Here is a 14195-nt window from a genome sequence, read left to right as displayed (position 1 = left end):
TAGATTCCAAAGTTGTTAAAGAGCCAGCATTAGTTGATTTGTATCTATCTCTAACTTTTCTCAACACAGATGATACAATTCTAATCTCTTTATTGGCTAGCTAGGAGTATTGTGGACATGGATCATGCTGGGTTTTGAGAAGGAAGTTATTTGAAAGTCACAGGGCATTCAGTGCTGTCCACAGATGTGAAAAAGGCCTTTGATTGACTTGAATGCAAGAAGCAAGGGGAACACTAATGCTTTAATAAAGCATAGTATTTGATTTTATTTTTCACCATATTATATAAACCCCCAGGATAGCTGCACAGTCTGGTGATCAATAAATCTGTTGCTCTTGCATCAAGCTTAAGCCTAAAATTCTTTGGACAGCGTGGCATGGTGAAAATTGCTACAATTTCACTCATACGCTTCAGCATTTCAGAGACGGAAAAACAGAGGCATGCTTGCAATCTCCTTATTTTCATAACAAGGATGACAGCCTGAGTTCCATTCTTGAAGGGTCTACTCTATTCATTTCCCCTGCAATGCTCTGGTTGCCACTGCTTTAAAACCAAAGCTATATTCTTTTAATTAAAGGTAGCATAAAAACACACAATTTTTCACTACATTATCAACCTATTGTATGTGTCAGACAAAAGTATACATCAGCAGTGTATGCAGTTGCAAATGGGACATTGCAGGGCCCTTCAGTGTTCAGGTGCACCGAGAAGCTATTCCTTCTCTTCTGCTCCTATCCACTCATCTCCGTTTAGAGATAAAACTTCTACAGACTACAGAATGGGGAGAAATGAATCTTAGAGAATGGCAATCCTAGTATCTTATGTTAGCAAAGTGTCATCCTGAAAAAGCACAAGGATAGCAAAGATTTCCTAAAACCAAGGGCCAGGAAATGGGCCCAGGCCCTGGCAAATAGGGAAAGTGGAGCAGATGCTTATGTGGGACATCCACTGTACAATGCCACATTTGATTTTGAACCTTTCTGTTAATCTGGAACTGACAGTGAAGTGGCTGCAGAACCCAAGTGCCCTGTGCTAATGCTTTTCTTCAATGGAGGAATTGTACTGATTTAATCTCTGCATAATTTTGATTTCTTCCTGAGTAAAATGAGGTGAAAAGGGGTTTTGACTTGGTTTTGTCTTTTCCTTAATGCACGGCTTGAAAGAGCTATTCCTTCAAGCTCAGGGCAGGGCTTTCAGGAGTGTTTGCAGTTAGTGACATTATGAAACAGTAATCCTAGCACAGCTGTTTTATTATGTTAAGTCTGGCTATTTCCCAGGACTTCTAAGAAGTGGCAAACTTAATTTGCCAAAATGATAGAAATGGTAACCACATGCCCTAAGGCTCTTGCCAGATTTCTTGGGCAAGTTGCCACGGTGAATGCAATCATAATAGTTTTCACGGTGATCCGAATTTCAAATGAGTCTCTCTTGGCAGCAGAAGTGTTTTGAATAAACAGCTCTGATACGTGTGGTGTCCTCATTTGGAAGAACCCAGAATGCATAGTTTTTGTAATGAGCAGCTGCTGCCCTGACTGGTCCAGAGGCCTCAGTGATGCTTTGGTGTGTGTGCATGTCAATTGCACTCCACCTGCCTGTTTTAATTGCATTCCTGTAGTTGAAAGGAAGAAAGGGGGAAGCAGCAATGTGTAGTTGGCTTTGATTCAGCACCCGTGGTTAGTGATAGATTGCCTTTTTCACTGGCAGTCTTCAGATATATTCTGCCAGTACACTTCGCTCCAGGTATTAAAAAAAGACCACTCTACTTGCTCTTGTGTCTCGCCTCCCCCCGCCCCATGGTTGTCTAACTGTGGGAAATGCAGATGTGGACTGCTCCAGTGATTTTAATTCAGCTTTTGGAGGCTAGAGACTTCCTTTAATAAGACCTTTAACAATCCCTGACAGAGAATTCCAGAGGGAGAGTGTAGAAAAATGTTTGGCTCTGGAGTTGGAGCTGAGATTGGAACTAAATATTGCAGGAGCTGAATTGTGGAAACTCTGGAGACGAAAGAGAGAAACCTGATTTAGTTGAAGGTGAAGGAGCTTCCAAATCTCATTTTGCGCTGACAAAGGAACCTATAAAAACGTATCACTCTTCTGAGTGATTTTTTTCATGTGTGTGTGTATGTAACCCTTTACATTTTTGGCTTTGTTCTGAAGGTTCCAGGTCTGTTGCATGTAAAAACCAATCCTGAATTCCATTGCTAAAACTGGATACGATCCAGTCAAATGTAAGCATTGCTAAACCCTTTAGACTTCAGTGTGCTTAATTCTCTCTCTTAGGCTGCAATCCTATCCATATTTTCCTGGGAGAAAGCTCCATTGACTGTAATGGGATTTATTTCTGAGTAGACAGGCATAGGATTGGGCTATTAATCTTTAAAGCCATTTAGTTATTTGACTTTCTCTGTAAACTGCTGTGTGAACATTTTGTTGAAAAGCGCTATATAAATATTCTTAATAATAGTAATGTTGGCTGTACAGTACCCACAGAAAAAGTTGACTTCATGCCCTTTCTGTGGGCTTCCCACTGGGGTTGGAAGCAGGATGGCGAATGAGTTGGGTCTCATCTACTTCAGTAGATTATTTGCATTAGTTTAGGATTCTGTTCTTCATCTCTGTTTGCCTTCGTCCATGATGATTGCCCTGGGCTATTCCAGGAGATATTAGTTGGTTTTCAGGATCAGGTGGCGGAACCTGATCTACTCTGGCAGTCAATTGTAAAAATGACTGTTTCCACAATTAGGCATCAAATGATAAGGAAAATCAATTTTTCTTTCTCTGTTTATGCACATCTTGTGTTTGGTTGTATTAGGATGAGTTTGGAAGGAATCCCAAAGCTTTGAATCTGTACTCACAAAGAGAGTAATAATAATAATAATAATAATAATAATAATAATACAGGTATTTCTGTACCACCTTTCTTGGTCCTCAGATTTCTCCTTAGACTTTATTCAAGGCGGTTTACATAGGCAGGCAAATTCAATCCCCGTAGGGATTTTTACAATTTGAAAGAAGGTTTCTATCTTTCAAGAAACCACAACATTCAGATGTTTCTTTCTTGATCTGGTCGCACATTCTGGCCTCCATCCTCCCACGCTCAGAGCAGATGGAATAGCTCAGCTCAGCTTGTCAGCTGCTTCAAGGTCACACGGTGCCGGTGGCCTCAAACTGGCAACCTTCGGATGTTATCTTCAGGCAAATGGAGGCTCAACCCTCTAGACCAGACCTCCTGCCCCAGGAGTGTAAGAGTGTAAGGAGTAAGAGTGTAATAACATGGTGAATTTTTCCTTCCATGTCAGTGCTTATTTATGGAATGGCTGGGGAATTCTGCACTACCGTAGCATTTAGTGCAGTGATTTTCAATCTTTTTCATCTCATGGCACACTGAGAAGGTGCTAAAATTGTCAAGGCACACCATCAGTTTTGTGACAAGTTGCACTGCCCTGCCAGCTGGGGGATCACATTCCCCAATGGCACTACTAATAAATGACCCTCCCCCAAAGTCCTGTGGCACACCTGCAGATCATTCGGGGCACGCCAATGTGCCATGGCGCAGTGGTTGAAAATCACTGATTTAGTGACTGTATGTACATAACTGAGGGATTGTACTGATTCATATTAGTCTGTAGTAGTGGAAATTCATGTTTGTGGCAAAGGTTATTTGACGTTTGCTGCTGTCAGAAATGGTGCTGTGCTAAATGGCTTACCAAAACCTGTCAACTGGACATTTCCCATAAAACTCCCCTCTTAAATATGCTTTGAAAATACTCTTGCCTCATGTATGATGCATGGTGAATATTTACAGACAGTGGGTGAAAATGCTTTTGTCTTGCATTGTTTTGCAGGATCCAGTTTGAATGAATTGACAAACCTCCTCCTCTGATCCAACGCTGTTACCTGATTCTGAATGATGACAGAACAGGATTTAGCTGATGTGGTTCAGATTTCTGTGGAGGACTTGAACCCAGATCATCCAGGTATGTGGTTAAAGATAGATGCAGTGTGACACAGTCAGGGATCAGTGCAGTGGCAACTTAGGGGATACTTTTGGTTCAGTGTGTGTGTGTCACATATATGTGTGTATTGCACTGAGAAGGACCGTATCTGCCTCTGAATCTGGGCTTCTCTCACCCTGAGTTCATGTCCAAACTACACATCCATTAGGTTGTTGCCACAAGCAATGTTGGGTGAGGGTTGTGTTGCCACTCAACTGAGGGTGTGTCCATCAACAACAGCCCTTAGGCTAAGGAACTAGACAAAGAGGGGGAGCGTCTTGACCAACCTTCTTGCTTTGCTTCTCTCCCTGTCTCACCCACAGGTCTCCATACAATCATTTTGTATAGTGTTTTAGGAGTAACATTCATGATTTAGGAAGTAGGAAATGGCTCTGGATGTCAAAGCTAGTCCAAAGAAAGGAATTTCCCTGCATGTGCAGAAGCTAAGGTCTTTCTTACAAATTGTTTAGGCTCCATTTATGCTGCCCTTCATAATTTGATGACATTTATAGAAATTCTGAAAATGCTTTACTTTGTTCTTGTTTTGCAGCTGTACTGGAAAATCATGAAGTGACGGATGAAGAGGTAGATCCACCTTTAAAACGCCAACGGATAGAGATTAATTGCCAGGATCCCTCCATCAAGGTAGCAATGATGAACTTTATTTGCTTTACAAAATGTAGATGGTGTCGGGTGGAATGAAATGCACGCATGCAGACAACCATACTGAGCAGAATCTTCAAGTTGGTACATATAAAACATCTTTAGCTTTATTTGGAGGGGTTCATTGCAGAGAGAGACAGCATGCATTTTCTTATGTTTCTGGCACCACCTGATAGACTTGTCCCATCTTATCCCATATGTATCTCCTTGTATCCTTCTTTCCACGTTGGAGGCTTTGCTATGGTCCTGCCTTTCAGTGAAGCATGACTGGTGGGAATGAGGGGCAGGGCCTCTTTGATGGTGGCATCTGTAATGTGGAACTGCCTTCCTTGGGAAATATGGATGGCTCCCTCATGGTGGCCCTATAAATGGAAGGTAAAGACCTTTTTATTTTAAGTAACCTTCTACTTATAAAGTTGCCCTTTTTAAAAACCTTGACATTATTGGTTTACACATGATATATTCTCTAAGTTTTGATTAAATATTTGTATTTAAGCCTACCTATGTGAATCGCCTTGTATTAAAGTCAAAGAAGTAATCTAATGACCAAGAAAGGTGGTATATAAATACTGGTGGTGGTGGTGGTTGTTACATGATGCTAGTTTTCTTGTGTAATATTAAATATTTGTTGTAAGCCACCCTTGTGCTCCCTACAGGGATGGAAGGGTGGGATAGAATTAAAATTATAACTATTATTATAAACACACCTAGTACGGTCCTTTAGAGATAGGATAGTAGTGTTTGCAAGAAAAGCTAGAATAGTCTCTCTTCAGCAGAAAATAAGATCTCAATGGATTAACTGAAGCATTGCAATTTTTTTTCCTAAAGCCATGTTTCTCATCCTGAATAGACCTGGCTAACTTGGGCTCAGTTTGCTTCTCTCTTTAAAAGTTACTCAGAAGTCCACCAGGGGACACATTAAGAAATTTAATTAAAGTAAATTAAGGGTAAATCAAAATGGAATATATTTTTGTTGTAAATGCAGAAGAGAACGGGGAGTTGTTTTTTCTTCTTTACTATTACTCAGTTTCTTTAGCTTCTGTGATTCAGTACACAATCCATTGAGGATATTTCCCATCAACATGAAAATATATGCAATTCAGCAGCTCCTTTTGATTTGTTTTGTAGAGATTGTTCACAGAACCCAGTGAGTGAAAGGTGCTCTGCATACCTTCAGAGGGATGTTGATTATTCCTTCTCTTGGTGTAAGGGCAAAGTTTTGGCATTCAAAACAAGGTCTAGGATTGAACCTCAAATATTAGCCCAATGGTGTCTATTGTTATTGTATATTGAATGCTTTTGTGTATGTGTTTGAATCTTACTCCTTTTTTATGAAAAATGCAGAGGAATTTATATACATTATAAACATATCTATCTTCTGCACACCAAAAGAGCAACCTGGTGTTTTGGCCTCCTTCCATCACAACAAGAGAATGGTTAGCAAAAAATAAAGTTTTGAGGCGCTAGTTTTCTAAATGTGGCCTTGCAGGTATGAATTTGTAATGCTGTGATAGTCCATCAGTTTTGTGGATGATCACATTTAGTGACCAGGCAGCCTCGAATACACATGCCATTTTGCTGGACCTTGATGCGTGTGTGTTCTTTGTAGATAAATGTGTAGGCTTAAAAAAAATCTTTGATTTAGTTGTCTGCTTCTTCCCTCCAGTCTTTCTTGTATTCCATCAATCAAACAATATGCTTGCGATTGGATAGCATTGAAGCAAAGCTGCTTGCCTTGGAAGCTACTTGCAAATCACTGGAAGAAAAGCTAGACCTTGTCATGAACAAGCAGCACAGCCCCATCCAAGTCCCCATGGTGGCAGGTTCCCCACTTGGCGCAACGCAGACGTGCAACAAAGTGAGATGGTAAGAGAAGGGCATGCCAAGGTGCGCTTTGCTATGTTTCCAAATGGCTTCTGTGCATGGGGTGCATTATGTGCGGAATGGCCTATTCCCTCTGGTTTCAACTTTGATCTGAGGGGTAGATTGCTCCTTGTCCATATAAGCATTTAGGCTGGGATTTTACTCTGGACCTACAGAATGAAGAATTCGGTATTCTGATAATACAGGCCTACAAAACTGAGGGTCAGAAAAGTTTTTCCCAAACTTTATGGTGGTTTGATATGAATTTGGGGTGCTGCTTCCAAAAATGGGATCTGTTTTGCCCTATCACGTCTAGTTTTGGAGATATAGCATAGCCTCATTAGTGAATGGTTCAAGCAGCTTCCTCATGAGGAAGTCATGGTGTAAGCTTCCTCATGAGGAAGCTGCTTGAACCATTCACTAAAGAAGCGATGCCGTGTCTCCAAAACTAGATGTGGTAGGGCAAAACGGATGCCATTTTTGGAATCAGCACCCCAAATATACCCAGGAATTGGTGTAAGAAAACAAAATGTGTGTTGGCCTGTGTAATTAGAGGTGTCTGAAAAGGTGTTATTTTACTCAGGAGTAAGCCCATTGTGTCCAGTAAGACTTTGGCTGTAATCCTATCTAACTGGAAACAAACAACTTCTACTGATAATCTTACAATTAAAGAGAGCCTTGAAAATGTGTAGGTTATACTTGATAATATTTTGGAAGCCAGGGAAGACCTGAATAGTATTTTAGAGGGCAGGATTTGGGGGATCTTTGTAGATTCTGGCCACTCCTCCTTGCTTGCAGGAGCATCATTAACAAATATGTTCTGGGGCTGCAACCTTTATAGTGTAATTATGGGCATGTTTACTCATAGTGTTTAGTGGTGCTTATTCCCTATTAAACCCTAATAATTTTTTTAGTTACTTTAGTATTAAACAACTGAAAAGCCACCCCTGAGTAATTGGACTTTATTTAATTCATATAAGTATTTTTTTTAATTGCATAGAACAGTATTTCTCAAACTGTGGGTTGGGACCCACTAGGTGGGTTACAAGCCAATTTCAGGTGGGTTCCCATTCATTTCAATATTTTATTTTTATTGTATTAGATTTGATACTACCATGGCATGTGACTGTATCTGGGGAAATGTTACACACCTGTACTTTTAACAAGCTACTATGTATATTCTTTTAACAATGATAATTGGACTTATTCCTGGGTAAGTGTGGGTAGGATAGCAGCCAAGGATGTTAAAAATGTTCCTGCTTGATGATGTCACTTCCATTCATGACATCACTTCCAGTGGGTCCTGACAGATTCTCATTCTAAAAAGTGGGACCCAGTGCTAAATGTGTGAGAACCACTGGCATAGAAGAACCACCATTGCTGCTTGACTCCTGCAGAGGAAGGAGTGCCACTCCTAAGGTGGCAGTGAGTGTGACCCATGCACGCCTCATCTAATAACAAAGGAAGTACAGTCTAGACTGATTCTCCGCAGATTTGGGATCCAAATCTGGATTGCGGATTGTTTTATCTAATTGCAGGTTCTAAACCCGCCTGGTTTAGCTGGACCTTTTCCTCTGAACACAACTGTAGGGCTTTATAAGGAAGGCCTCATGTGCAGCTTCGATCATGTTTAGAGGATGACACAGTGTCTGGCCCTCAGATTTGATTAGCTGTGGTTTTGGGAATCTGCAGGGGTTCTGAGAATGGAACCCCTGTGGACGCCGAGGCGCAACTGTACATATTTTTCCCCCTTGAAAACTGTGTTTTTTGGTTATATGCAGATTTGAATTGGTTGAGCATTTCTTTAAGATTTCCATTGGGTGATAATCCTAATGTAAATGATTTTGCATAATTCCTCACAGAGTCAGGCTTTTCTTGGTATTGAATTTAGGCTAGACTGATGCAAAAGTTGCCATACATATTGTGGTACACAACTCTGCCTTTGTTCATGTGGATTATGTTTGTGCTCAACCCAGTCAGATAGCACAGGAAACCCAAAGAGCACCAGACATACAAAATGAGGGCAGAGTCTGGATTAAAATGAATGGAGCATGTCTGCTCAAGTCACACTTTGCTCGTTCCCATGCACAATCCGATGATACGATATGCCGTAAAGTGGCCAGTGAATTCCTGTTCTCATCCCTTTGTTTGAAGGGTTGTCTGTAATTTAATAGATTTGATTCTCAAAGAGAGTCTCTCCCCCACCAACAATCACTTTAGTTTTCTTTTTTTGTCATTTAGTCTCCCCTGCACTGTCCTGAATAATTTACGTCTGACCAGTTCCTTCCCTCCCAACACCTTGGTGTATTCCTCAGCTGCTTTTGCACACTGTATGATTCATTTTAATTCATTGGCAACGCCCTGCAAATTTATGAACATTTTTGCTGGTATATGATGTTAGAAAATGATCTTGGCATTGCAGATGCCCTGGATACTTACAGAAAGAAGCTGTTCTCTTCTGGCTTCAAAATGAGAGGCTTGCACATTGGCAGCACAGAACATCTTTTGTTGACATACAAATCCGCTCCTATCTGATTTGGCATCCATATTTCACCCTAATCCTCTACTGGATGGCTTCTTCCTTCCTTGCTCCTCTCATGCCCAATTTCTTAACATTTCTTTACTAGTATTAGCAGTTACACCTAGCTGTGTCTGTTCCATGAATGTGCACTTTATGCTTTTGAATGTGTGTTGAAAACTGCCACTGGGCTTATGACAAGTTTGGTCAGTTTGCGCAAATCAGTTCATGAATCTGCACCCCGGTGGTATAGGAGTACAGTGCTAGCACCATTATTTCTTCCGCTTCCTTCTTTTGGAGAGCAGTATTTCCACATGTTTTGGATTTTTGAGCAAGAAAGTAAAAAATCTAAAATATTTGGATGGTTTATATGTTTAAAAAAAAAAACCTTGGGAAGTCTGTATCTTTTCATGTTGCACCTTCATTCCTCATGAAGTTTGGTGTATCATTATGGGGGAAACAATCATTGTTTTTCATATTTTGAAGGTAATGTTTTCTGAAATTTGGGTGAACAAACTCAGATCCAAATCCTGGAGTTAGCATTTTTCCCCATTGTTCTCTAGAGGCAAACTGTAAATGTATAAAGTTTTCATCTTCCTGTTGCATATGAAATACTAAATTTAGATTATATATTTTCAACCTCCTCTCCTTGTGTTGTCTTTTTTGTTGTTGTTGAAAGTGTACTTTGAAGGAGATTTCTTGAGGCAAATAACATAAGAAAAGTTGTGCTGGATCAGACCACGGGCCCACCTAGTTTAGCATCTTGTTTTCCACAGTGACCCACTAGCTACCTCTGGAAAACTGGCAAGCAGGAGAGAAAGGTGCACCTCTCTTCTGTCTCTGTGCCCCTACAAGTGGTATTCAGAGACTTACTGTTTGTGAGCTAGGAAGTAGCACATGGTCATTGTCTGGTTGGAAGCCTAAATATGCATAGCCAGTGTATGGCCTCCGTGTGTTGTCCTTCACTAGTTCTTGCTAATTAGGATTTAATACCTCTCTGACAGATTTAGCATGCGTCCAAAGGCTGCAGTTGGTCTTGTGAGGATTTGGGGGGGTCCTTGATAGGCATTCCGAGAGAGTTCAGTAATTAATCTCTCACCTGGGGAAGTAAGTTTATTGAATGTGTTTTTCCCCCAGGTGGATAGAATGTGGTTTTGTGAGATGAGATTGCTGTATTGCTATGATATATGACCCTCTCTGCTTTCTGTTACCATTAAATGCCAGCAGAATGAGGCTTGCTGTTTTATGGTTTCATAAATATTAGCTCCCGTAAGAGAAAAGGGAAGTTTTCTCTTGTAGGAGCAGGAGAGGGTTGTTATCACTTGCCTTATATTTAAAAGCCTAATTACATTTGTATGCTTTGCTAAATTAGTTTGCCCTTTGGGTTTAAGGCAAAACAGGTTTGGGGTTTGCCTTTCTAAGTGACATTTTGCATTTTAAGATACTTTTTTAGGCATTTGTCTAACTGTTTTAGTGAAATGTGTGTGATAGATACAGCCATGTCTATTAACCTCCCCTCTTCCAAAAAAAAACTCAGTGAGAGTTTGATAACAAAGCCCAAAAATTGTTGGACTATTTTCTCTGCTCTGTTGTTCCTGTGGCTTTAACATCCTCTGGTGTTGTGTTCACAGTAAAGGTTCTGGAAGGACCTTGCTGCTTCTGTGACAAAATCTCTTGAAACTTTGTGCTTCGGGCAATGATATAGGAGCCAATGGCAACTCTCCTTGGGAAACTTTGGACCAGGGCATTAGACTGCACCTCCTCACTGTCCGGTTAGTGTTGGTTCAAATGTTTCCATAAATGGAATGAAGACAGTGCAGCTGGCTATAGGGAACAGGGTGGTCTAGAGCAGGGGTGTCAAATTCATTTCATACAAAGGGCCGGTTAGCATTCAGGGCTCCTGCTGAGGGCCGGAAGTGATGTCATTAAGCAGAAAGTGACATCATTAAGCAGCTAATGGCCAGAAATCAGACCTTGTTCTCATATAGAAACTCATTAACCGCAAATGACAGAAGAGAAAATACGCAAATCTTGATCATATTTCAAGATTTGGGAAAGCCCAATTTTCATGTTGGTTGCTGTTTTAGCGGCAACACCACAGCAGGTGAGAGCCTGAGGGCCAGAAAAAAAGCTTCTGGGGGCCGCACGCGACCCCCGGGCCTTATGTTTGACACCCCTGGTCTAGAGCTAATCCTTGTGCTCTTAGGAACCTGTCCCACAAACCTGACACTGAATGGTACTGCTACATCTGTGGCTCTTTTCTCACCTGCCTCAGCTTGTGTGCAGATACTGGTGGAGACCTGCCAAGTTCAGCAGGTGTTTTATTTCTAGAGATCTTCAGCTTCTTTATCTGAGCAAGAGACTCCCATCCACTTGTCGCTCTTTTTTTTCTTTCTACTGCAGTGAGAACTTTGGATGAAGTGAGCATCAGGCTGTAGAACAGATTGTGTTACTCTCCGATACAGTGTCTTGTTTTGCCTGAGAAAGCAGACTTTCACTCCCCCCCAAATAAACAATTTTAATGTTGTATTTTTCCTTCCACTGCCTGCAAACTGTGTTGAAGTTGTATGTCAATTAGCTACTTACAGTGATATCATGTGGCTATTGCATCATTCAAGACTTGTCAGGTGTTTTTTTTAAGTGCTTTTGGCTACTGTTCATTTTATTATAGAATTATATATATTTTTGAAACTATGATTGCCTGTCTTTGGGCATATCGGTTTCTAGTGAGGTTCCTACACCAGGATGAGCAGTCTCTGTCTGTAGTTGCAGAGGCCCTTTGTCAGAAACTGCAAATGAGGAATTTCTCTTGGGTGTGTTGGTGGCTGCAGGTCCTAGCCTTACATTTGTCCTTAGGAGCATGAGTGCTCACCGAATGAAACTACTTTGTGGAAATTGTCCTTTCCTGACTGTGTGGAAAAAGCTTGTTTGTATGATTTAAAAAATATATATAAATATAAATGAATTGAAGGGGGAAGGAGAACATGTGAATCTGACTAATGCTGGTTTGTCTAGCACAATATTGGCTAGACTGGCCTTGGCTCTCCAGGGTCTTTTTTGGGTCTTTGGTAGCCCTGCTACCCAAGATCTGGGTTGATTCTGACACTAGGGACCTTCTGCATGCAAATTGTGAGCTGTGACCCCACCCTGATTCATGCCTGTTTGTTGTTGCAAAAATAACAGAGAATCCCCTGGCATCTTACCACATTCATCAGCTTCTGTGAGCACCAGTATAATCAGTCAGATGCCAGCAGGTGGACTCTTGCCTACCAAAGAAATGCCATAGACCCTTGGTCGGAGTGTGTAGTGCGACAGTTCTCTTGATTGTCACCCACTGCCCAACCTTCTGAAGGCTGGTTTTAGAATACTGAGAGAAGGAGGTTTACCTCTAAGCCTCTTATTCTTTTCTGTATTGCAAAATCCCAGGCTGTGCGGCCAAGGGCAGACATTTTCAGGCCTGTGGGATTGGTTGTAGCTGGGCTGATGCTGCTTTGTGGTGTCAGCATTGCGCCTTGACATGTTGTTTGTATCAATTGACTTCTTCACGGTCTTGCTTTCAACATTCTTAAAAGCTCATCTCCTCTTTCTTGCATTTCCCTCTCAATGTACTTTGACCTTTTTCTTAGATCTATCATCTCCTTTTGCTCTCTCCCCTTGTTGCAAAATTTTCCTTTCTCTCCAGCCCTCCCCTTCTGTCTGTCTGTCTGTCTGTCGGTAGATCATGAGCCTGTGGACAGGGACTTGTGTCAGTGTTTTTGTAGTGTGCCTAGTGGATATCAAGCACTGTTTGAATTCACTGAGGGCAGGTTGTCTCCTGCCACCTACTTCAGATGTTCTGAAGAGCATCTGAACTTTCCATGCTCCTAATTAACATGTTGTCTTTCTTTCATGTTGTTATTCCAAAGTATTCCTTTTTGAAATGTTGGTCTGGCAAATCCTAGTTTTTATGCAGAATGACAGGGAGACACTGCCCTGAAAAGCACAACCATCTTTGCAATCTGTGGATTACTTCACTTGGAGGGTGATAGGGTGCCAAATTGTTTTCAAGGAGTGTTTTCTAGGAGGCAGTGGTCTTTTCATGGTGACATGCTTTTGGATGTTGCTGTGTTGTAGTCATGATTCTGTTGATGGGCAAGGAAGTGTGCAACAGCATGCAGATTTCAGTTCTGCCTCAAGGGCTGGCCACTATTCAAAGAGCTAAACAACTAGTTCTGTGTACCTGCGTACCTATATTTCTCAGACAACCGTGTACCAAACTGCATGGTGGATTCGGCTGCAAGTCATTAGGCAGTTGTCTTTCACACACAAGCATTTGCCTGCTCATAGCAGTTGAGTTTCTGGTAATTTGTACATGGATGGGAAACCTGGAAAGTGCATCATTTTCTTGGATGAGTTAGAAAGGTGAGACGGATTTATCTTGCCAGTCTACAACCTTCTAAGGCTTGCCAGCTCATTTTTCCTAATCAGAACTTACTTAACAATTAAATACAAACTCTTTGGACCTTAGAAGGTCTGTCTTATGTCTAACAAAGTGGAAATACTAAGATGGGGATCTGTGTATGGCCATAATAAACCAAGGATTAGATTGCTATAAGTAGAAGTTTTCATTCAGCCTGGCTAGGATATCTTTACTGTCTGTTGTAAGCCATAGGGGTGCAAACTTCAGTTGGTGAAGGAGCCATTCAAGCTTTAGAATTTTGCTCACTCTGCCAGGCAAACTGGTGGATTCTTACATCAAGATGGTACGAAAATGTATATCTTCAAGTATCAGGCCTGGTTAGTACTTGGATGGGAGACCGCCTGGGAATACCGGGTGCTGTAGGCTTATACCAGAGTCTTTCGAGACTGAAGGTTGCCAACCACCCTACATTGTCTCTCCTGTCTTTTGGGTCCATTTTGGGTCCACCAGGGATCATGGTGATCCCTGCCTCTTCCAAAACTCATGTATTCTCAAGAAACTAAGAAGAAATCAAAAGGTCTTAAGGACAATTGGCTGTCCTTAATAGTGTATAATTTTGATCTCTCTGAGTGTGTTGTGTGCATATGTAGGTTTTGTAGTGTGGCTGATAAGAGGTGTGAGTTGTTCTCAAGACCAATAAGATCCACTAGATTCAGTTTTGATTAATGGGATATGTGCTGTACTGTATCTCGGATATG

General features: G+C 41.3%; 1 protein-coding gene across 2 annotated transcripts in view; it reads left to right on the top strand.

Annotated features, from left to right (window-relative positions):
* Window positions 1-14195, top strand: part of BANP (BTG3 associated nuclear protein) — a 167292-nt gene that overhangs the window by 16356 nt on the left and 136741 nt on the right. For both annotated transcript variants that reach the window (XM_066637040.1, XM_066637041.1), the window contains exons 2-4: window positions 3845-3976; window positions 4545-4639; window positions 6324-6523. In XM_066637040.1, the coding sequence (XP_066493137.1) occupies window positions 3907-3976; window positions 4545-4639; window positions 6324-6523 (365 nt within the window). In that variant the 5' untranslated portion in view covers window positions 3845-3906. The remainder of the gene's footprint in view (window positions 1-3844; window positions 3977-4544; window positions 4640-6323; window positions 6524-14195) is intronic.

This window comes from Tiliqua scincoides, chromosome 9 (assembly GCF_035046505.1).
Source record: "Tiliqua scincoides isolate rTilSci1 chromosome 9, rTilSci1.hap2, whole genome shotgun sequence".
NCBI lineage: Eukaryota > Metazoa > Chordata > Lepidosauria > Squamata > Scincidae > Tiliqua > Tiliqua scincoides.
The sequence above is the reverse complement of the archived record's forward strand: the minus strand, read 5'-3'. Positions and strand labels throughout refer to the sequence as shown.